The following is a 25759-nucleotide window of genomic DNA, read 5'->3' as shown; positions in this document are numbered from 1 at the left end:
GTAATTTGATCATAGATGTTCTTGTGGTGATGACTTCCAGATTTTGGGGAAATAATAGATGTTGAATTTTAGAAGTTATTGAATTGTCTTTTATTAATGAGTTTAAGTCTTCCGCATTGCTTTATGTTGATATTAAATTGAAATGTTAAGGTTTAGATTGGTTGGTTCGCTCACATAGGAGGGTAAATGTGGGTGCCAGTCGCGGCTCGGTTTTGGGTCGTGACAGTTGATTTCCAGGCCTGAAAATTGTTCACCTCATTCTTAAGTTCTGAATGGATACCAAATCTTCGACATATGCAGATAACAGAGGAATAGAGTATAATTTGAGAATAAGAGGTAAGGCACAATTTTACATCCTCCAATGTAACCATTGACCTGAAAGCCTTGCATATATTCTCCTACCTTTACTTGTCAACATCCTACTGTGGGATTTCATAACTAGAAGAATAGCAGAGGGGAGAGTCGGCCCTATCTAAAGGTCCTATTGTTTTGAAGAAACTAAGAGGCTTCCATCTCCCTTAGAGATATACAAAATCTAATGTCTCCACTTCAATCCAAATCCACTTCTCAACAAGGGGCATCCTAGAATATTTCTGATTAACCTGATAATAGACCTTCTCTATGCCAGCATACATAGGATCTCAAACATCCATATGTGAGGAATTGAATAACTAACTTGTCAGCTGTAAGGGTTGCATCCAAAGTTTGTCTTTTCTCCTACAAAAGCATTATGCTTTTCGTAGACAATTTTATTCAAAATCGGGAAGTTCTGAAGGAAAAGTGAGCCTTGTACAACTGTTGAAGTTCAGATGTCTATGGTTTTGGTTTTCTGGTGCAACATTCAAGGTGTACAAAATTGTTTGAATGGCAACACTCAAACCAAGAACTAGTTAGCTAAGTGCAGCTGAATGTATCAAAATCAAGACAGTTATTACCACTCCCAGAAAAGATTTGACCTAAACTATGTTGGGGTCTTGGGGACATCTTCTTTGTTGGTTAAAAGGTAAAACCGTTAAGAAGTAGAATTGAAGGGTACACAACCTTTAACTGCTTCACAACACCTCTTCAATCCGATTTGAATTAAATTATAAGGATCAAGAGGCGTTAATGCTTTTGATTTACGATTTAATCCTGCAATGTTGCATATTTCTTAAAAGAATAACATAACTATACTATAATGAATTTGAGGGGTACTACTCGACATGTCAGCAAATAGAAACTGATTAACAATGAAGCAGTTTTTCCAGTAATCTTCTATATTCATTTAACTCCATTTGGGTATATTTTATTCCGACTAGCACTACTAATTGTTAAGGGGCGGAGCAACAGTAAAGTTGTCGACTTGTCTCTATATGACCATGTCATGAATTTGAGCTATGGATTGCTTGAGTCAAGGTGGATGCCTACATTACACCCTCTTGGAATGGCAACCCTTCCCCTAATCCTGCCTGAACACGTAGTTTCTCGAGCACCAGACACATTTAGACATTTAGTAAAACTAATCCTAATAAAAATCAGAATGTTTCCCAAAAGTAAAATACTATCAGAAGCCAAAAGTCAAGTAGCATTCATTAGAGAGTTAGTTTATGGAGTACAATCCCATTAGCTAAAGGTACTAACTTTCCAATCAAATGACATAAATTGAAAACATAAGAATTAGTACCTGGCCATCATACCATCCTGTTTCTTCATCTTTCAGCGAGCAAACACAAAAAAATAAAGTGATTAATTGACATAAATATAATAATCCAACAAGAAAAAGAAAGATGAGTACATTCAACAGTGGCACTAAGCAATCTGTTACCAACATAAGCCCAACCAAGATACATCCTCACAACAGCCAAAGTGACAACAATAAGGCCACCAGAAACAGCACCCAAGAACGGTTTAAGGGGTTCGGGTATGGGTCCAGCCGACCCGAATAAGTTAACAGGAAGACCCACAAAGAGGGCAAAAGCAAGTCCAGTTGCAAATAAACGGGAACAGTACTCAACCAAGTCACCAGAAGCCCATGAAAAAGGGAAAGAATCAGAAAGGGCTTTGAATTCGTTAACAGGCTGCTGGCCTAGTGGAACAGGACACTCAGTTTCTGGTAAAGGGTTGTTATTTCTGAAAGATGAAAAGGGTATTCTTGGAATAAATCTTTGGTTATGAAAATGGTGAGTTTTGAGATATTGAGTTGATGAAGAAGGAAAACAGAGAAGTTGATGATTTGGTGAAAATAGTGTTGCCACTGATATGGCCATTTGCATTTGGCCTGTTTTCCTTTAGTTGCTTGCTAATAGAATTACAGGGAAGTTTGTACATTTTGGTTACTTCATCATCAAAAATATCTATGGTGATGGTGAATGCAAAAAATATCAACGGTGGAGTGTCACATTTTATTTTTATTTTGAGTTTTAAATAACGTTCGAATTTCATATCTAAATTATTATTTGAAAAATACACTTATCTCTTTTACTATAATCTCTTAATATTGTGTGTACACTCTATATTATTAAAAATATCATGCCACATAAATAAAATATTTTTCGCTTATAAGTTATACCTACCTAGACTATGTCCTTCGAAAAGATGTTAAGTATTTAATTGATTCTTGTTAATAGAAGAGGACAACGAGGTGATGGTTAAAGTGTATGGAGATTTTATTTATATTTTTGAGATAGATAGACTGTTTTTGATAGACTTTTGGCTCAAGAAGAAATATTTCAAAGTAGTACGAAAAAAGAAAATAACAGAAGTGGAGAAGCCATGAAAAAAAATACTATTAGAAGCATAATTCTGAACAACAATTGCAACAAATGATATGATTATCGAACTATAAGAAACAACAATATATTTCACTAAATATATTCAATTGATGAACTGTGTAATATTAGGACAAAGAAAATAGATTTAAATTGGAGAAAATCAAGTTGAGTTGCACTACTATGTTACAACTCTTATTGAATGCTTGAATTCATTGAGGTTGCATTAAAAAGAGTTTACCTTTGATTCTATAATCTCAAAGTGCTTACTTTATGGTGTATGAATCAATCAAACGTGGCAAAGAGAATAATTGACTAGGAAAAAATTTCAATTGAAATTGGAGACTAAATTCATTTGGCCTTATTATGGTTCGGTCGAATCTTGGATTGTATGAGATAAAGAAAGAGAAAATTATTTGACTTAGCAAGTATACACTACAAAATTAAAATACATGATAAGAGTTTGAACTTTATTATTTTGCTTGTAGCAATATCGGTTCACTTTCTATCAATGTATCAATTAATGTTGTATATGCTCACTTTGAGACAACATGAATTGATACATAGTATCATAAGGCTTTTTAAAGTGCACATTTGATAATCAGCCAAACTATCACTATAGTTGGTAAAAATTAGGGCGTACTGCTATTTGTGAATTTTCCTTGGATAAAAACTATAATCAAAGCTTGCACTTTGAAGTAGGTATCTTGGAGTTCTTCATAATAGTGTGTACTTGTAGAAAAAAAGCTCTTTAATCACAAGTGATTAGAGATGATTCCAACAAGTCAAGTAACAACGTAATTAACACTTGGCATTTAGAATTAACATCTACTTGTTTTGGGGGACATAAATACATGGTCCAAGGAGGCTCAATTGGATTTGCTTCATCTGAAAATATGATATACAAATAGGTCAAGTAACAATCCTTTTTACAAAATCACCTTAACATGAAGTTAGATTAGAGAACTCAAGCTGTAGGTTTAAATCCCAAGTGTGATATTCTTGCAATTTATCATTTATAATTCCTTGATCTGTCATAGCTAGTTGTCACAAATGTAAGAAAAGACAGATGACATATTCACAAAAGCATTCAACCAAGCCAAAACAGAACAGTTCACCTGCAAAAGTGGTAAGGAGATTTTAGCAATGAGTTGAATCAGCAAGCATAAGGCTCCTTACTCAAGTTGGTGGTTCTACGTCTACCAAAATAAGTTTAGCATTGTACTTACTGTACAGGTATTACTATACACAAAACTGTCTTCACTATGTATGTAAGCACAACAAAGGGAATGAAGATGGTAATGTAGGAACATTTCCATTTATTCTTCTGTTGGTACAACCTGCAGAGACCGACTGTTTACAATTGCTTCCTTCGACCACCTTCACAGAATTGAGATTTTTCTTCTGCTGCTGCTGCTCCTTTTTGGAGCTCATTGCATATCTCAATGCTACTGTGCATTCATCAGCCTAAAACTAACTAGAACTAAAATGGATTTTATTTTCTTTTTTTCTTTTTTCCTTTTACATAACTCAAGACTCGATAAAACGATCACTATGACCTAATTTTCAACTACTGCACTTCGTGCAGCCATTGACTAGGAGATATCTGCTTGTTTCTGAATTGGTTGCGTTGAGTCCCCACTTCGAATGGACCAACTGCTTCCAATCCAGGGTTTTCTTGAGTGCTTCTTTGCATCTACAAGACTTTTGCAATCAATTCTCAGTTGCTCTGGCACTTTGAGCCCAGCAACAAGCTTCTGTTATTATTACAACAATGCCTAACCTGTCAACCTTAATGCTGATTTGTACAAGTTTCAAATCCCTGGATATTAAGACGCTGAAGACGTTTAAGACGACTTATAATCTGCGCAAAAGAGGGGCGCACTTGGGGATCTCTGCAGAAAAGAAGGGCATTAGCCATTTAAAAGAAGAGAAGACACATTCTTTTAGACATGAACACACTGAAAATCATTTGCACATGAAATTGTATCAAAGTTCAATAGATACGTACTGATTCCAACATTCACTTATAATCTCTGCAACTATGGGATCAACGCTTGGAGGAATATCAAGGCGTCTACCCTGAAAACCAACAGCTCCAACAACTTGCATTGAGTTCATCCCTGTCCATGGCACTTGGAGAGTAGTTAACTCCCAGAGTATTACACCAAAACTGTACACATCAGATCTGCAAACCAAACAAACCAAACTCATCTAAGAAAATCCAAAACTAATAACCATAACAAAGTTCAGCCTCAAAAACAGTACTAATGAAGAGTAAACTCACTTTTCATTGGATGGTTCATTCCTTAAAACTTCTGGTGCCATCCATTCAGCCTGCAATCAATGGAACACCATTAGTAAATTTGACGGTTTCAGATCTCATCTCTTTGTCAACCTATTTAGACCATAATCTTTGTTAGTTCTTCTTTTTGTTCTCAAAGGGTAGTGGAGAGTAGGAAAGAGGCCTGGAAAGATGGCATAAACTGAGTCATAAAAAGTGAGCATGCAATCACCGTTCCAGCAGTTGACTTTGAAGAGAGAAATGTGTGGTGCTTCATGCGAGACATCCCAAAATCACAAACCTTCAAGCATGAAAAAGCATGGATTATTGGGGGATAAACAGCAGCTTGCTTCTTACAAGTTTTATAGACTGCTATTTCAAGATTCAAGTCAGACGCACCTTAACAACCCAATTTTTATCAACCAGAAGATTTGGAGTCTTCAAATCTCGATGCACAATGATAGGGTTGCTTGTGTGCAAGTAATTCATTCCTTTGGCCTACAAGGAGTTGAAACATTAGCAAACAGGAAACTAAAACTGACAAAAAACCTGTGAGGGGTGGGGGTGGGGTGTTCAGCATCAAAAAAATACCACATCAAGTGCCATCCGCATACGCTTTTTCTCCTCAATAAGGATATTTGGACGATGCAGTAGCTTATATAAACCTCCCCTGCACCAAAACTACAGATATCAGACACACTGCAGCGGAGAAACACAAAATTGATATATTACTCAATAACAAATGTGATATATTATCAAGTATCTCAGCATCAATGGCAATAGAGCTAGGAGGTATTACAGATGAGATAGGAGTTTCTTGCACATTTTAAACTGGGTAAACATTTGCTCTCCCAAAAGAAAGATTTGAGAGAACACAAACGTAAAAGATATAAGCCACTACAAACCGACAACAATGCAGAATTTCCTATCACACGAATGGTTTGAAAATCCCATGAGCCAAAATTAGAAAGCCAAGACTAAACATTTAAGAAATGGGCAAACTTCCAAATGTAGTATGTCAGTAGATGTGCATGTAGCAAAGAGTTCTAAACCTGGGAAGGAACTCAGTCAATATAGAGAGATTTGGGGGACGAGTTACAGCTCCCATGAATAGAACAACATTAGGATGTCTCAGCCTCAACATAATTTCAATCTGCAAAATGCAATACGCACAAAGAGTTCTTAAAAGTTCAGGAGAACTCATAGTACAAAGATATCATTATCATTGTCTAGTTACAACTTACTTCACATTTAAACTGTTCAAGGGCATCACTTGTTATATCCTGATTCATGAATTTCTTCACAGCAACTTCCTGCAATATAGAGAGATTCATTTCATTAAATTAAATTTACAGAAAAAGTGTTAGATAATTATACAATCACTACAGTGAACATTCCAAACCACTCTCATGCTACTGGCACAGACTACCGGATCAGCACATATCAGCTTTATAGGACACCACTAACCACTAACCAGAACAAAGATTTGAGAAGATACCAGAGAACACGAAGACTAGAAAAAAACAAAAATATCAGATAGGGCTAAAATTAAAATATAGAAAGAGTACCAGAAGTTTTCTATATTTCTGTAGGCATAAAATCTCAGATAGGGCTAAAAGAATGCTAGAAAGCACGAAACGTAAAATAAATGTACTAACACGACCAAAGCATATTTCCAACAAATTGATCACCTGTATAAATGTTTATTTTATTTGTTGTGCCCTAATTTTCGCTAAGTCTGCACGAGACTTCCAAAGAAAAATTATAGGTTGTTTACATAACTTCCTTCCACGTGATCTTAGTTGACACATTCACTTACCATGGTATTACATCTACGAGCCGGTGCATCTAGTGATTGACGCAGGACATCACCAAACTATCTCAAGCAACCTTTTATTTTATCTTTAGCGTGTGCTACTTTCACTTTTTGGCAAAGGTGGTATACTTTAATCTTGTCTAATCTTGTATGAGCGTATGCATCTCCTAAACACTCATCTTACAGATATGTTGGACTTAGATGGCCCTACATTCACCCCCATATACATTGTTGGTCTTATAAATGTTCTATAGAACTTATCCTTCATTTTGGTAGGCATGCTTCCATCATATAACACCCCGGTAGCAAATTTGCATTTCAACCATCTGATTTGATTTTGTTTAACATCTTCATCTATCATTCCATTCTCGTGGAATGAACCAAGATATTTGATTTGTTTGCTTTTAGACAACCACAATCCCGTCTAATCTCACCTAAACTTCTCTTTTCTTATACTGACTAAACTTGCAGTGCATATATTACGCTCTTACTATTTATCCTATAATAGGATGTGTTGGGATGTGCTCCCAATAATATATATATATAACAGATCCCAAATAGCTTGGGATTTGAAGAATAGTTGTATTGGGCAAGTTCTGGATTAGATAGATAAGCTACTTCTAAATACTGTCATGATTAGAGAAAATCTAATTTCTTTTAAGAGTGAAAACCAAGATGTTGTCACCAATTTAGTAAAGAAATAACTTCTCCAAGAGTAGACATGAAGTAAAGTTGAATAGATAAAACCAATATGTCAAAATCATATTGCCTCAAGTCCATGAAAGAACATGACATAGAGGTGGATTGTGTTTAAGAACAGAAAATTTTATCCGGATGAATTGCTTCTCGCTTCGTTAAATTAAATGATCAACAAGTGGATTTTCTTACAGATACAAAATTCCTCGAATTGAGTTTGGAGCCTATGACAAAAATATTTCAAGGAGAGTGTTAAGATTATCACATGATTCCTAATTTCATATAAATTTGATTAGTTTAAATTGATTGCTATAACTATGCCCAGCTTCTACCCAAAATTTGTAGTTCATTTATTCCCCATTTTTCTTCATTATTTTTCATTATTCTCTCTGATTATTCACCATCTAATGATTCAGTTTGAGGGCATAGTCTATTTGATTTGATTAAGTTTAATTTGGGGGGACTTGGCTAAAGGAATAGAAAAACCAAGACAATGGGATTTCCTTACCATGGTTTCAAAACATAGTGTGTCATATGTTACTTCCAATTTTGGTTGTAACTACTAGACAATCTCTTCAATTTTAAGGAGAATCAAATCATACAATTAACAGAGAATTGAAGCGCATGGTCTGTGGTTTAAGATCAATGGAGAATGTAGAAAATGGATGAAATATTAAGCTGAGGGTAGATTGATTTGGTAAAGAGAGACCATCACTATTACATGTACACATACTTCTCGTTATGTGAGCACGTATATATGTATGTGTTTATATATGCATTCTTATCAAAAAGGGAAGTGTACAGGCAGAAGGAATACTTCAAAAATCCTTACTTGCCAATAATTTTCATTTGGACACTCAAACTACGACTTATTCCGATTGAGTATCCAAACACATGATAAAGTGTTCCTTTAGACAATTTAGGCTCAATTTTAGAAAAGCTTATGTGTGTGTTCGCAAGCACCCATTACATAGATAAGTTAACTAGTTGTATTTCACCTCCTATTGATTATTCACATTAGATCAATAGGCCATAAAATCTCATGCATGTTCCAACTAAAGTTGATGTCTATATTAAAGGATATGACATATTTATGCGATTAACTTATCTATGGAATGAGCACTCGAGAACACGCGCAAAAGATTTTCCAAACTTTGAGCCAAAAGTGTCAAAGATAAATATTTAATTATGTGCAGGTGCTCAATAGGAACATGCCATAGTTTGAATGTCAAAATGAATTTTATTGGCAAGTTTAAGGGGTTGTCAGTGTATTCTGCCAAGTGTATGTCTTTAATCAGGAACAAAATGCTCAATTAGAATCTGGCTGAACCAGTTTTAGATTTTGTGAGGTGCTTTAGTAAGGAGAGAAATAGGAAAGGGGACAAAATGAAGTTCATGGGTGAGAGTTCGGTTGCAACTACAGTGACTATGGGAAGAAAGGAATTTGTGAAACAAAATATCAGCTAATCTATTAAGCTACATACAGAGATCTAACAGGAAAATCTTGTCTGTATTATGCATACTATTATTTGAAATAGTTGCTTTGAATCTACTTGAGCTTCAATGGCGCTTCTAATTACCTTTATCATCATCTTGTATCCCAAACATACTTTATTCCAATTTATGTGACAGGATTCCCTTATTAATCAATTCCAAAAAGAATAGCACATTTCTATATTTGGAAGTAATTCAACTCAGTGTTATCAGAGGCACGCTTTAAGCGAGCTTAAGCCCTAAAGCGAGGCTCAAAATGTGTTGAGCGCTTTGCCTCGCTTTATGTGCGCGTTAGTGTTGTCATCAAGGTTTTAAGGCAAACATTTCCTTGCCAGCGAGCCTCTTATGAAGAATTTGAGGTTAAATAATTGATATTTCAATTTATCATAATTTTTTCAATTTCTTTGGTCATATATTTGCCATTCATGTTTATAATTATTAGACTTGGACTAAACATATATATTTTATTCTTTTCTCCCTTTGCACCTTTTTTTGTTAAAGCCCACGATTTATTTGTGCTTTGCGCTTAAAGCCCCCACATACCTTAGAGCTTTTTTGCGCTTTTCGCCTTTGATAACACTGATTCAACTTTAAACTTCTCATTTTACTCTTAATGAGAAATGAGCTCTTCCTTAAAATGTTAGAGGCATGTGTAAACCACAAGTTCCAAAAGTCTTATAGCTACACTAATGTTATGACATGTTCAAAACCATAAGTTTCAAAAGTCTTCTTTTCTTTCAAATTTCATATTGCGTCAAACTACGTCACATAAATTGGAATCAGGGAGAAATTTACAGGCACCACTGCCACTAAAAGTAAAGTAGAGTGGAAACTTTTTTATACTTGCACTAGGAATCATGAGAACCACATATGATATAATTATTTCTCAATTTTTGCCTATTTTCTTTTTGTCATTATCCTCTGACATTTTTTGAAACAATTTTGATGAAAGTGTAAGATGCCTAAATATTTGGTCAAGTCATTTAATATCTAGTGTGCACACAAGCCTCTTATGATGAGAGAGTGTGCACACATCCAGTAGTGTTAATAGCTCCTACGATTTCAGAATTCATGAAAAAGATTGGCACATGAAAGAAATTTAAAATAATCTCCAACTTGAAAGAACCCTTCAGAAAATTAGAAAACAGATCCATGAAAAAAGACAAATCCATTTTGCTTTCTCTGGAAAATGGAGCACAGAAAATTGGCGACTTGTCAAACTTCAGAGCTAATGTGCTATGGTTCTTATTTCTACTCAGGTTAGACAAATAATATTCAATCAGAAATAAGACTTACGGTGCCATTCCATTCTGCACGGTATACCTCGCCATATGACCCTGCAAAGTCACATCAGTGTTATTATATTGAGCATCCAATCTTAATGAAGATTTTACATTCACTTAAGCAAGAAAAAATTAACTAATTTAAATGTTAAACTGCATTAATAAGGAACAAATAATCTGCTTCCTGAAAGCAAGTAAAAAGAAGGGAAGGGGAAAATATTCAGTAAAGCGCTAGAAGTCTCTAGTCAAACAATACTACAGGAGGCACTCATACAATTGGTCCAGAATTGGAGTATTTTGATAATTTTAAGAAAAGAAGGTAATGATAACTTTTGGTAATATGATAATGAAAACGCAATTGATTTTTTTCATAGGATAATAGTATTTTAATAAAGCTAGTACCAGCGAGATACTGCAAAGTACATAAAAGGATATTACATCTTCAACAAAATATTCAGTTTATAATGAAATCAACAAGCTGTGAGAACTCTCCCAACATCTGTTCCTTACACAAAATATATAACAATTCCGTTTCCGTAAAACAGTCAAAATTGGACAACTCAATTTGGGATGGCAGGAGTACTGTATTTGTTCATGTGAAGAAAGGTAGTGCATTCAACCCTTTCAATAGTTGGCACATCCATAAAATAAAAGGTCATCATATCTACCAATTCACCTTAACTCAATGTGCAAGATACATTTTGCCAATGAATAATAACAGTTAAGCTAACACAGACCTAGTTCTGACAAGGAAAGAATCTAACAAATTTCATCTGAAAACTTATCATTTAGACCTTCTTTTATTGTTTGAAACCTGGTTGTAACTTAGACCTTGTTATTCATATAATATGAATCAACACATGACGTATTAACAAGAATATTCACAAAAATTGGAGAATCTAAAACTGACTAAGCCTGAAATCACAAACACTAGGGGAATGATTCGACATTTTTTTTTTTGCTTATGACCTAGTTTAACAACATAATTAGAAGTGGCCTTTTTACAGCGAATAAAGTATGAATGTGCTCTATGATCTGAGAACACATTTCTATGTACGCACCTTTATTTTTATTTAAGTCAATAGAATAATTGTGTACCTTGCATCATTCGGTAAGTAACTGCATATGAACTGTGAACTACATAATTTAAGAATAACATACAGAACAATTCTGTCTGACTCTGCCATTTTTCTTCAATCATTTAACAACAAGACAGCAACATATACCCATACGTTCACAACAGAAGGCCAAAAAGTAAAAGCTTATATTTGATTTAGATAAATATGCACAAACTTTTTTTCCAATGTTGACCCATCCATGTCCGATCACAGAAGATGAGCTTAAAGCACTGAGTCTTACCAATACCAATACGTTCACCAACATGCAGATCTTCCCATGGAATTTCCCACTCTGCCACTCCACGTAGCATTGGATCAAGCTGTTCTTTCTGCACCGCATAAGACTTAGACTGTATGCAAGTAACTATTTCCCTTGCTTTTGTAGCTGATTCTTTGTCTTTGTAAGTACAATCGTTATGTGAAATATTTCCAAACTTCCCCCTAAAGAATTTATCACCTTCATGAAGTAAAACAACTTTCAGATTGATCTTCTAAAAGATTAAAGAAAATGGATAAATAAGAAACCCACAAATTCTCCATGACCAATTCGGATTGTTTTCATTCGTTCTACATCTAGCGCGTGCAAAATTCTCACCTGAAGTATCATTTAATGTATCGTTTCTCGGTAAAGCAACTGTATACTCCTGTTCACTTTTATACGATATACTGTAAGGAAACTGCATCCCGGTGAAGGCTACAAGAGACTGATTGTTATTTTCTGAACTTTGTCTGTTATCAACAGCCCTTTCCTCTAATAATTGATTTTTTCCAGCAACAACCCCTAAAACCAGATCCGATTGCAAATACATTTGACTCTCTGGAGAAACACCTAGGAGTTTAGCTTCTGAGTTTTCTGCAAGACTGTTCACATTCTCGTAAGCTTCTCTAGCTTGTGTTATTTGTGCAATGGATGCGTTATCATGGGAAACTGCTGAAGCGTCACATAATCTAGCTGACAATGGAGGGAGATTTCCAGAGTCATGCTCAAACTGGGTGCTTCCAGTTCTACCTGAACTATTTCCATAATTTCCCTTTGCTTCATTGTGGTAGAAAGCTGGTTCTTCCCTTGAAATCCATGTATTCGCAGTTCCATGAGCAGCATTAACTGAACCTGATCCTGTCCCAGTTTGTGTATCAAATACAGGAAATGAAATGACAGTACCGCCAGAAGGAAGTGGTGTTACACTGTGCACATCTACTGCATAACTTTGTAATTGACCACTTGGTGCCTCAGTAGGAATCAGGGCACCTGGTGCACCCATTAAATCAATAATATATTCACTGCACAATAAAACAATAATCAGTCACGCCACTACTGGAAATTTCCTAAATTTTCATGGTTGTAATTCTACAGCAGAAGATTTAAAGAACTTAAATAGAAGATAAAGGCAAAAATATTGATAAACAGCAAATAACCTACATGAAACAGCAAGATTTAGATAACTTACTTTTGACTAAACTTGCAAGAGAAGAAAGAGAGTACAGAGGGAAATTAGTAGTATAGTATAAACAATACTATATTTTACAAAGACGAATATATGTATGACGTCAACTTCATTTACCGGATAATTGAAGCATAAAAAAAAATATAACGGTCATTCTCACTAAATAAAAAAAAATGTTAGCAAATATAGCAGGCAGCATTCTCTGTGCAGAAAGCTCACCAAATTTGTATTAAAATCAAAAGCATATCTGCTCAAACAGAGTAAAAGGGTGGTGCTGCATTTTTTTTGAAGCTAGCATTTACCCATCCAAAACCCTCAAACCTCACCCCTGCTCTACATGATTCTCACAACTTGAAATATAGGGTGGAAAGATCTAAGAGTGAGAGAGAATGAGAGAAGAGCCATCAGAAATTCAACAGCCACTATGAAGGAATTTTTAGAAGTACTAATTTTGAGAAATCAGAACTGAATTCACCTCTTGAAAAGATTTAAACACAAACCGATATTTTCAGCAAACACAATAAACATCAAGAAAAAATGTGCCACCAAAAGATTCTTTACCTGCCATTGTCAAATTTTATCAAATTAACTGCTCCGTCATCAGTGCCAGTGTAGTAACTTCCCTTAACTAGCTTGCATGGTAGATTGATTCTATCAGCAAGTACCTATCCAGCAGAGTAAATGGTATGGTTAAAAGCATGAGTCTGGGAAGACTCTTGACAGAAATCAGAGAAAATGTTGTAGTCCTTCAGAAAAGAAACCAGCTAAACAATAAACTGGTGTAAAAGAGAAAGTCAATCATCCACTCTTGAGAATCAGAGATTTTATGAAGTACCTATCCAGCAGAGTATATGGTATGGTTAAAAGCATGAGTCTGGGAAGACTCTTGACAGAAATCAGAGAAAATGTTGTAGTCCTTCAGAAAAGAAACCAACTAAACAATAAACTGGTGTAAAAGAGAAAGTCAATCATCCACTCTTGAGAATCAGAGATTTTATGTATTTTCCCTTCAGTCAGAAAAGGACTTAATAAAGTTTAAAATGATAGAATTAGCGCTGCCTTCTCATTTTGAATAAGATGCCAGATGCCCTTATACTAGAGCATGAATTCTACTGCTGAACATTGAAAGACAGGCAAACATCTGTATGAAGTAAATAGGTGTAACTTGGTAGTTAGAGATGATAAAAATGAGGAAGTTAGCCTGGAAATACTTCACTACTGAATACTTCATGATAATGAGTATCAATCATTTGATACTAGAACCGGAAAAAAAAGATAAGTATGTTCTATCCTAAAGCAAGCTAATTATCCATATCAATCTAGTATAGAAATGTAAGGAAGGATTGAAGCTCTTGTCACCTTGAAGAGTAAGGCCCTATGTCGAGAATGTCCAATATCAAGACAGCCAAGGGGAAGAATGATAGAGTTTAATGATGTTCTTAGCTCATAACTCCTTGCAGTCCACCTCTTTGACATTTCTTCTGCATCATTAACAAGACCTCCCATCCTATTAACAACAAGGTCAGCAATTTTCTCAACTAAAAAGCTTGTAACCGGGACCTTCTTTAAAGCTCGGCATTCCCGGGACATGAAGTACACTCTCTCCTCAAGCTGCCGGAGTTCCATATCAGCTGCACGGTTTACTAAGATAACTTCATAAGCAACATTATCCAAAACGGAAACTGCTTTTAGATCCACTAACAAAGGCATCTTTCCCTGAATTACTGCACAGGGATTAATTCCATAAACATCATAGAATCCATCCATCACTTTCTCATCATAATTTACGACATTATAGTTCTGCATTAACACCAGTTAGAAAGCTTAGAACCAATTCAAACTTCAAATGCAAAACTTAAGCAATAAACACAGGAAACAAAGCACTAAAAAGAGACAGCCCAAAGTCTGCAGTCTGCTAAAAGTAATTAACTGTTTATACACACAATACGGTAAATTAATGTATATAATTACTTTTATAGTACTGCCTTTGTCAATGTTGAATGTTCTAATTCAATATGAATTAGATCAAGCTAAGGACTACATTTTAAAGTGCACTTGCTTCCAATAGTGATGTTTAATTTCTTGGAGTATTTTAGTCCATAACAATGTCAACATTAGTCCAATCCTACCTTTCACTAATATAACAGAACACTTCATAGCATAGAACATGAGAAAATTTCCATTCTAAGAAAGTGAAAAAGCATGTTCCTATGGGATATTTCAAGCGGGGAAAGAAATTTTCACCTGATAAACTGGGAGACTCATGGCATCAACAAAATGTCAGGGAATACTTGGGATTAAAGATGTAAAGGTCCTTAACAGGGCGCTATCAGTGGTTATGGAGATTTGAAGTAAAGGGGAATACTTTTTAGAGGGAAGTGATTTCAGAGAAATATAGAGCACTGGAAGCAGAATGCATGACTGAAAATGCAACACTTAATGTCAGCTTTAGAGAAATATCTTGAGGGGCAGGGGAGGAATTTGATGGGTGTCATGCAAGATAGGGTGGTAGGAGTAGGGTAAATTTTGAGGTCACAAGTGATGTGATAACAACATTTTTAGTATCATCTTTCCAAATCTTTACAGATTTCATGCCAAAAGGAGATGACAATCCAAGGGATGCGAAGGCTACAAGGTCGATAAGTTCATTGGCTTTGAGGTTCATGAGGAACTTGCAAGATTGGGAGATGAAAAATTCTAACGTTGAATTGGATTACTTCACAAACAAAATACTATGCAGGCTAATCATGATGCATGGAGATGGAGAACAGAGAACAATGACATTTTTTCTTTTAAGTCCAATTATGAGAAGCTTTTGGGCAGGTAAGATCTGGTTGCTGGCATACTGAGAAAGGGTATTTTTTCACTTGGCTAGCCGTGAGGAGGTGATCTTGATGGCTGAGGACTTGTGGAAGAGGAGATAACATATAGATGCTTCATGAGTAAAAGCTCCAAAAAATACATGAACCACATCCTATTATATTATCGGATAGCGTCTTACTAGTGGTGTGAAATACTGATATGAGTTGGTCTTCGATGAGATATATTAGGCACAGTTGAATATGCAAATATTTAACTAGGCCATTAAAAGACGAAAAGAGAAAACATGAAATGTGGGGTGTTGTGCCATTAGCACTAATGTGGAAGATATGAAGAGAGAGAAATAGAAGAGCTTTCGATAAGTAGAGAAGATTCTTTTTAACTTGAGGAACAACCTCTTATCTTTTACTGCCTCAAATTTTTTGTCTTAGTTTGACACAGTCACACAACACAAAGTTCTAGAAAAATAAAAGACTTTGAATCTTGTGGTCTTAAACTAAAGATACGTGTACAACAACATAACCAGTCCAATACCAGAAGTGTGGTCTTGGGAAGGTAAAGTGTACGCATAGCTTACCCATGGAGGTAGAGCGACTATTTTCAAAGACACTCGCCTCAAGTGAAACAAATAAAGTCATGAAAAAAATACGACACTGAAGAGAACATGACAAATGATAAGGAAAGCAATACAAAACATTCATAAAAAAAAATAATAACGCCGGAATAAAGCGGTAACTAAAACATAACAGACAACAAATGGTAATAGATATCAAAAGCAAAAGACTACATGTATATACTTATACTACAACAAACACAGTGCTACCAGACACCCACCAAGCCTAATTGCACCAAAAAGCAAGACAAAACTCAACCACCTTCTACCTTATACCTAATCCGCGACTCTCATACTCTTCTATCTAAGGTCATGTCCTCGGTAAGTTGAAATTGCGCCATGTCATTTCTAATGAACTCTCCCCAATACTTCTTCGGCCTACCTCTACCTCTCCTCATACCCACTATATGCAACCTCTCGCACCTCATCACTGGGGTCTACACATCTGCTCTTCACATGCACAAAGGCCATTCCCACCTTGTCTCGGATTTTTTCATTCCTAATCTTATCTCTTCTAGTATGTCCACACATGCATCTCAACCATCTCTTCAACTTGTATCTTCTGAACATGAAAGTTCTTGATCGACCAACACTCCTTCCATACAACAAAGTCGATCTAACCACCACTCGTAGAACTTACCTTTAAGTTTCGGTGGTACAATTTTATCAAATGGAAAATGTGTGTAATGAACCAAATACCCTTTCAATCATGTGGTCTTAAATATGTCATATAGGATGTTGGGTGTAAAGAGCTACTAAATATAGAAAGTGACATTGTTTGTTACCGAGACTAAAAAGGAAAGTAAGACAAACAAATATTTGAAATAAAGAGAATATTTCTTTTTGGTGCACCCACGAGATTATGCGCAGATTATCAAGTGTCGTTTTTAGAAATTGTATCTTCTTTTTTTTGTTAAGTTGTTGAGCGTTATTTGGGGAGAGAGAAAGAGAAGAGCATTTAAAGGGGTTGAACAAGATATTGTAATGCTGGAAACTAGTCTTTTGTTCTAGCTTGTTTTTGTTGTTCCTATGAGAACCTGTTTAGTGTAGAAGATCGGGTCTCCTTTTTTTTATAGGTTTTCTTTTTAGCATCTTTTAGTATACGGCTCGTATATAGAGTATTGCCCTACTATGAACTTTGGTTATGTCTTTTAGGCTTACTAATGCCCCAGTTGCTTTTATTTTTATGAGTATGATAAATGGGATCTTCTAAACCAATTTGGATTTGTTTGTGATAATGTTTATTAATGATATATTAGTGTATTCGAGAAGTAAGGAGGAGTATAAGAATCATTTGAGAATTGTTTCGGGGTTGTTGAAAAGAATTTTTTTCCGAAGTTCTCCAAAAGTGAGTTTTGGTGGTAAGATCCGTCCTTGGGGCATGTGGTTACAAAGGATTGAATAATGATTGATCCACAGAAAGTGGAGGAGTAAAGAGTTGGGTTAGGCCCATCTCAGACATAGATCCGTAGTTTTGTGGGCTGGCTAATTACTACTGTTGTTTGTGAAGGAATTTGCTTCTATTGCTTCCCAGATGACTCGTTTGACTCACAAAGAAGTGTTGTTTCCATGGGCTTATGAGTGAGAGAAGAGATTTTAAAATCTCATGATTCTACCGACTACGATTCCCATCATAGCATTGACTAAGGAGGGTAGAAATTTTGTTGTTTGTTATGATGCTTCACGTTTTGTTTGGGTGATGTTTTGATGTTGGATAAGAAGGTCATTGTGTATGCCTCTAGACAGCTAAAGTTTCATGAAAAGAACTATTCCACGCATGACTTGAATATTCTTATATTTGCTTGTTTTAAATTTGAGCATTCAAAGGCATCAACGAAAGGAAAGGCTCACATGAAATAACTTGCTTGTTCAGATTCTTTAGTTGAGGTATGTTATGGTTTATTTGCAATTAGACTTTGATTAGTCGCTTTTATGCGCTGTGAGACGAAAAAACATGTTTGATTGGTCTTCATACATAATGTTTGGTTGATATTTATTGGTTTGACAATGCTTGTATGAATGAGTTGCACTTGTGATATTCATTTTGTACTTGTCCTTATCTTGAGAGATAATTGAGTAGAGAACACAGTGAGATATATTAAGAGGTTTAAAGAATAAATATTAAGACGTTTGAAGAATATATTTTACATTGCAAGTACACCCATCAACTGTGGAGAATATTCCTAAGCCCCAAAGGCATCTCCTGGACAATGCCCAGGAAGGTGGTTGAGGCATTACTATGCTGGGAGGAAGCAGGTGTACATGCTAAGGACAGAGGTAGATAGAGAATTATCCTGGGGCTATCTGGTGAACTGAAGATGTTTTAAGAGCATAGAGAACAATATGCAGCAAGTTAAACTAAACTGCCTTTTACTTTTAGTCTTTTGGTGTAATCAGTTATACTCTGATGATACTGTCTCTATTATTGATGTGTTAGACTCAATTTAGACTTAGAGAAGTGATATCAGGAGTACACTTGTATATAATGTTACAGTACAACCCATGTATTGTTTTGTGATATAATACAAAGTTGCCAAGTTCATATAGTGAAAGGCTCGAGTTCAATATAAGCTTGCGCATAAGCAGTTGTATGATAGATTGGGTAATTTGCAAGTACGGTACATGGACACCTAAGGTCCCCTGCAGGTCACGGACAGTTGGTCAAGATTGAAGTCCCTTATCATGTGTGTACAGATGAGTGACAGTTGGGAGTGTGGTATACGGCACTGCGTGAGACTGATGAGATATAGAGGCTGAACAAATGTGGATTAGTATGGATATAATTCCATAATTGTGTGTGAATACTTTATATTTGCAGAATTTGTGATAACTATTACGTGTTTTGGTGACTTATATGTCCAGTGATTGTTTGACATTGATATGTTAGGAATGAGGTTATTTACAGGTTGGTATTGACTACTTGAATTGTTGAGTTATTGATTAAGTGTTGTTGTACATGTCCACTCTTTTTGTTGGCTTATTAGCATATACTTGTTACTAGCCTGAGTCAGCATATGATGCCTACTAGTACATAATGTTTGTATTGATTCTACCATGCACTTTTCTTTATGTGCAGTTTATGACCCAGTATCTTCTATGTGCCCCTATATCTAGCACAGTAGTGTGTCCAATTTGAAGGTGAGCTACTCCTATCCAGGCCGACGCAGATCTTCTTGATGACCGACATCTATTTCATATCTGGCGTTGTTTTACTTTATTTGCTTTTGCTACTCCTAGACATTATTAGTTAGAGTCCTGGTATAATGACTTTCGGATCTTGGGGACTGTAATAGTAAAATATTTGCACTTTATCGCAGTTATATTTGAGAACTCTTATTTCTCATCTCAAATGCTTTTAAGAATTATATTTTTTAAGACAGTGCAGAGAAAGAGAACACATCTATTTTTGTTATTGCACTGATGTGTTGTTACTACAGATGAAGAAGAATGTAATTCAATTTGACCTCCAAGCTTATATTGTTAATTGTTATAGAGGAACTATTTGATAAAACTAAAATTTCCAAGTCTAACCTCTGAAGGTTGATATCTGTTGTTTTTTTTTAAAGAAAAGGTTGATGTTTGTTTGGGTAACTTCTCAAATAGAAGTCTTAGGGCTGGGTAATATGTTTTAATGTTCAGAAGTTTGAGTTTCAATCAGATTGAATCAAACAAACCTACATTATAAAATTCATTGCTCCTAATAATCCAAGAATTCATTGCTCCTAATAATCCAAGCTGAAACAACGAAGGTAGAAAAGTCTGTTTTCTTAAGATAACTAACACTATGTTTGGATCATTGTTATCCATTGTATTGTATTGTATTGTTATCATACCTATAATGTTTGTTTTGATTGTTATTTAAATGTATTGTACTGTATTGTTAAATTTCGTTGTTACGTAAATGAATACCCCTATTATATGGAACAACCAATTTGGTGTGTTCCCATTGTTACTTAAGTTTTTTTTTCAATTATATCTTTATATAATATTTCAAAATACTATTTTACCCTTTACCTTAATTATTTAAATTTAGTCAAACCTCCTACCCTAGGATAATTAAGGATATTTTTGTAACTTTATAAATTACAATACTGTACGATACAATCAAACTAAACAACTAAAAAGTTATCAAACAACAACAAACAATACAGTCAAGCCAAACATTGTATCTACCACACAATACAGTACAATAAAGTACAATACAGTACAATACATTATGAAACAATGGGTATCAATGATCCAAACAAAGTGTAAGTCAAACCCATATGAAGCAACTGATAGCTAAACACAAATACCTACTAAAAATTCTATTATCTAATAATACCTAATTAAAACGGTGCAGCAACAGAGAGAGAACAAATCTATTTGTTACTGCACTGATGTGTTGTTACTACTTCTGACGAAGAATGCAATTCAATTTGACCCAAGCTTATATTATTAATTGTTATAGAGGAACTATTTTGATAAAACTAATTTCGAAGTCTAACGTCTCAAGGTTGATATTTTATTTTTTTAAGAAATGGTTGATGTTTATTAGACTGAATAATTTAGCTGGAACATTAAGATGCATTGTCTGAGAAATACTTTTGAATGTATGACTTAGTTGTTTCCTTCTATGTACAGAAGGAAACTCGAAATCAAAACAGTAATTTATGTTGAATTCTTAGTATCTGACATACCTACAAGCTTTTACATATTTATATCTTTTCAAAGGGGGCATTAAAGGAGTCCTAAGCAACTGGAAATAGAGATGGAAATGCTTCAGATAAGGAGAAGAAATGGAAACTTCTCCCAGCATCTATTTGGTGGACAATTTGGACAGAGAGAAACAACATGAGTTTTGACAATGGCAAGAATAGCTTACAGAAGATCAAGATGAATTGCTTAGCTCTTTTCTATTTTTGGTGTAAACAAGATACATTAACTAGGGCAGAAGACATCTTTGATGTGCTAGATTGTTTATAGGCAGCAATTTAGATTAAGACTGTTTTACATTATAAGTCGTAATACTTTTGAAGGGGAATGCTCAATGTTGCAGTACACATGTGGATATACAGACTAAAGTTACCAGTTTTAAAAAAAAAACAATATTTTTACTTACCTATCATATTACTTGTTAAAGACATGTTATATCGTTAGAAATGGTTGTTTCTAATTTTAGTTATGAATCAAATTGTTTTCACTTCAAATTTGTAAAGCATTTTAAGTGGAATATAATGCATCCAACTTTAAGTTCCAAATAAGGTTAGTGCACCCAAGGGTGTGACCTAATGGTCAATACGGTGAGTTGAGAATCATGAGGTATCAAGTTCAAATCCCAACAAAGATTAAAATAAAACACTAGATGATTTCTTTCCCTCTGTCCTAGCTTTGGTGGACAGAGCTAGCGGGTACTTGTCGTAGGTGGTATGTATCGCATGGAATTAGTTGAGGTGCAAGCTAGTTGCCCGAACACCACCGTTATAAAAAAAAAAAAAAAGGTTCCAAATAGGGTCAAATAGACAACTTGTGATAGTGAGGCAGCTAGAAATTAGATACTTGTTGTTTTATTGCTTAATTAACATTAAAAGAGAAGTTTACTTTATAAATAAAGTATCTAAGTCCAGCCAAAAAAAAAAAGTAAGAGACGTGCAAGGATGGAGGATCTCATTAATGGATCAATAAAGTACAAATGTAGGTGGAAGGATAGCGGTCCAATTATCATGACGACGGTTACAAGATAGAGCATTTATAGTGAGGTAATCTAAACATAACAAGATCCCAACTAAGTGACGCATTAAAAGATATCTAACTTTTGAAGAGTGGAGTCACTTGAAACAGCTGGCTTAACCAAACGGTGTTGGAGGAAAGCGAATAATAGCAATTAGTATGAGCCCATAGTTCATAGTTGGAACTTGTACTCATTGTATTCATATAAAGAATATTAAAATGATTTTATACGTAGATAAATTATCAGAGAAAAATAGAACAAATTAAAAAGTTTTTAGGCAAAGACACGTATACAAACCAAAATTAGATGTTGTTTCTGTAATGTAGGTTAAAAACTGTTCTAGATGTATTCCCCAGGGTCGATAGGATTAATGATTACGTCATACATCAAAATGAACACAAAGAACATGTGTAAGGTGGAGATGAGGAATGTGTTTACTCACAAATTTACAATGAACTGAATAGATGCCTACTTACAATTTTAGGCAAATTTAACTGACTCTCAAGTTCAAATATCTGAGCTTATAGTTTGATCCCAGTACAAGAGACGGCTTATGATTTAAATATGGAAGTATCCTTATACAATATCAACATACCAATGAAATCCCACAAGAACTAAAACTAAATACAAAACTAAAACTGTAATCACATAGAAACACAAGTGTGCAGTTCGATATAACCGAGGGGTATAACCAAATGGTATCTGTGGGAGTCTTTCATACATAGGAGTGCATTCCAATCACACTATTCACCTTACCTAGTCAGTTGTCCCCCATATAACCAAAAAAACAAAGGTCAAGCAGTCCGATAACATAATTATTAGCAAATTAGGATAATTTGAAGCACAGTTTCAGTATTTCCATGTAAAGTATCACAACAAGCAAATTCCTCAATGTAGCATCCATAAGCAAAAAAAAATGGAAATTAAACCTAAATTGAGAATTAGCAAAAGAAATCAAGAAAAACAATTTTAAAAAAATAAATAATCAGAAGGGGGAGATTCAAGTATACCCAATAACGAAGTGAAAGGAACTCCACAGGATTTTCCAGAGGCGAACATCCCAAGCTTATCTCTTGGGCTGCTTTGATCTGGGCCGTTTCCGGATCTTCACGAGAATCTGGGTCAGAAACACTGATCGCCAAAGCCAATTGAACCTGAAACTCCTCCTCAAAGTAATTAAAATCAGCAGAATCAGAAGCCGAACCCGAATTCATCTCAGGTACTCTGGGCAATGCTGCCGATGCCGGCGTCGTCTGAGGAGACAAAGATGAAGTTGACCCAGATTGTTCAAACCGGTTAGTTTGCTGAATCGGATCAAGCACAGGAGGTGGTTGATGAGTAGGAGAGGTGTGATGAGGGGTAAGGTGAGGAGGATTATCGGCCACACCACCGCCGATATGAAGTTTTCTGAGTAAATGCTTCATTTTGGACATGGTGAAGTATCATGGAAGGGAGAGAACGAAAAAAAGACTCAATATTTGTGAAAGAATTTGGGGATACGGGCAAAAGGGGTGGGTATAAAAAGGGCGTGGGGGTGGGGAGGGGGGAGATGGGAAGGGGGAAGAAGGAAGATTCGGTTAACTTTGTACAGTTCTTGCCTTCTTGGGTGCTAGTACTAACTCTTAACTCTTCTTCTTCAAGCTAAGGGGGGAGAGAGAGAAAAAAAAAGGGGAAAAGGGATGGTGGTGGAATTAAATTAACTGCTCCATATTTTTATTTTTCTCTCTTCCCTCCAATAAGAGTTGCTACTATAGTAGTAGTTCATATACATGTCATTAAAATTGAACTTGCTCCTCTAGGTGTGGGCGTTCGGTACTTTCAAAGTTCGATTTCATAATTCGATAATCAATTTTTCATATAATAATAATTTAATTAGTAATTATCAAATAGAAGGAAAATATATTTTAACAATGTATGCTCATTATTTCTCCAATATTTAACATGTTAGTCATCAACGTATAGATGTTAGATTTTTACTCTCAATTCCCAACATTGTAAGTTTATCGGCATAGGTTAATCAATACATCTCAATTACTCGTTAATGTTATTTATTTATTACTTCCTTCATTTCACAAAGAATAATCTGGTTTGACTTGGCACAGAGTTTAAAAATATAAAGAAGACTTTTGAATCTTGTGGTCCTAAATTAAAGTTATGTCAAATGTACAAAATTGTCTTTTGATTTGTTGGCCTTAAATATACCACATGAAAAACTGAAATTAAAATGTTACAAAAAAAAAAAGATCATTCTTTTGAAACAGACTAGAAAGGAAAGAAACCATTCTTTTTTAAACAGGGAAGTATATAACATGTTGGTCATCCATCTATAGAGGTTAGCTTTTCTCTCAATTCTCAACATTGCAATTTTTTTATCGGGATAGGTCAATCAATACATCTCAATTACTTGTTAATGTTTTTTATATATATATATATATAAAGATACCTAGGGATGGGCATTTGATAATTAGTTTGGTATTTCTAAAGTTCAAACACTTAAGTTTTAAAGTTTGAACCGCTATTGTAATAAAAGTTTGGCTAGTAAATTTTGTTTTGGTTTGAAATTAAGTTTTTGATGATTTATGTGCATCCCTATATGTATAGGTTTTGGAGGTTGTGATGGTGAAAGTGTCACAATCCAAATCACATAACTACCATCCACATCAACCCCCAATGAGTGAACTAACACTTAATATCCTAAATCATGAATTCATCTAATAATCTAGTCAAAAATCGAAAGCACAACATGATAAAGTCTAAATCTTAAATAAATAGATAAATGCAAAAGTTTAATTATTAGAATTTCAGAATCTAAAAGTCGATGTACTATAACATCTGACTAACAAAGTCTAAGAATAGTAATAACTAATAAATAAGTAGTCTCAATGTCTAGGAAGACAAATATCAACAAATAAAAGGATTTGTGACAGATCAAATGGAAGTAGTTCATTCTCAGATCTACAAGCAACTCAACTAAATATAAGGTATGATAGACACTTCTAGATCACAATCTGCACTCAAAATAAAGTGTAGAAGTAACATGAATTTTTAAGAATCGACTAAGATTAGTAACAAATATATAATCACAATAGGCAAACACTTTCACATAGTTAACACACATAACACATTCATCACACATCATCATACCTTTAACATATTCACAATTCACACCCATAGACTTATGACGTATAAGATAGTTCAACCACACTTAGTATTTATAAGAAATTCAAATTGCAAAAGTTTAGCGAGTACTACTCTTTTAACAACACTAGACATTTTATCAATATAAATAATAATAAACTTGTTAAAATGAAACAAATCAGTTCAATACACTTCTCATAATGCAAAACAAATACTCCGACACATTTGTCCTAATGCAGTAAGTCAAATGAGTTTCATAATCATACTCGTCTTGCAGTTGCATAATCATTAAACCAATCAATAACTTACCTCTATAAATCATAAAGTCTCACTCTCATACGTACATACATGCTAAACAGTTTTATGTTTTCCAATCTAGTCATGACCTATAGGGTCCCTAGGTGTCCATGTACTTTATCGGCCTAGTACCCAATCTCATATACCCATATAGCTAAAATTGACTCACCAACAAGAGTAGAGAGTGGAGAAGGGTTCGGATAATCTTTCGAAACTGACATTAAACTTCATAGCACAATCTAAGGAGCTACGAAAAAAGTGTGGCTCCTGAATAAAACAAGGCATAAACATCAAACTA

The 25759-nt window shown here is 34.8% G+C and overlaps 2 protein-coding genes across 4 annotated transcripts in view; both read right to left on the bottom strand.

Moving 5' to 3' along the window:
• LOC107026874 (uncharacterized protein ycf36) overlaps positions 1-2347 on the bottom strand; it is a 13955-nt gene extending 11608 nt beyond the window's left edge. The window contains exons 1-2 of one of the 2 annotated variants that reach the window (XM_015227984.2): positions 1805-2347; positions 1664-1692 (exon numbers count right to left, since the gene is read on the bottom strand). In XM_015227984.2, the coding sequence (XP_015083470.1) occupies positions 1664-1692; positions 1805-2252 (477 nt within the window). In that variant the 5' untranslated portion in view covers positions 2253-2347. Of the gene's footprint in view, positions 1-1663; positions 1693-1774 lie in introns of both variants that reach the window. The other variant, XM_015227983.2, reaches the window with a different exon arrangement.
• Positions 2348-3598: 1251 nt separating this feature from the next.
• Positions 3599-23733, bottom strand: LOC107028965 (probable serine/threonine-protein kinase SIS8). Of its 2 annotated transcripts, XR_001457902.2 has the most exons (15): positions 23037-23459; positions 14243-14683; positions 13445-13548; positions 12034-12719; positions 11680-11895; positions 10334-10374; positions 6276-6344; positions 6084-6184; positions 5623-5701; positions 5431-5529; positions 5264-5332; positions 5035-5084; positions 4759-4935; positions 3977-4642; positions 3601-3865 (listed from the first exon to the last, which is right to left on the bottom strand). XR_001457902.2 is itself a non-coding variant. In XM_015230222.2 (14 exons), exons 1-14 carry the CDS (start codon positions 23457-23459, stop codon positions 4540-4542), a joined length of 2658 nt encoding a protein of 885 aa, XP_015085708.1. In that variant the 5' UTR covers positions 23460-23733; the 3' UTR covers positions 3599-4539. The 2 variants fall into 2 exon arrangements, 1 of the variants encoding a protein (XP_015085708.1); XM_015230222.2 differs by having other exon boundaries at positions 3599-4642; positions 23037-23733.
• Between the last annotated feature and the right edge of the window lie 2026 nt (positions 23734-25759).

Source organism: Solanum pennellii, chromosome 8 (genome assembly GCF_001406875.1).
Source record: "Solanum pennellii chromosome 8, SPENNV200".
Taxonomy (NCBI): domain Eukaryota; kingdom Viridiplantae; phylum Streptophyta; class Magnoliopsida; order Solanales; family Solanaceae; genus Solanum; species Solanum pennellii.
The sequence above is the reverse complement of the archived record's forward strand: the minus strand, read 5'-3'. Positions and strand labels throughout refer to the sequence as shown.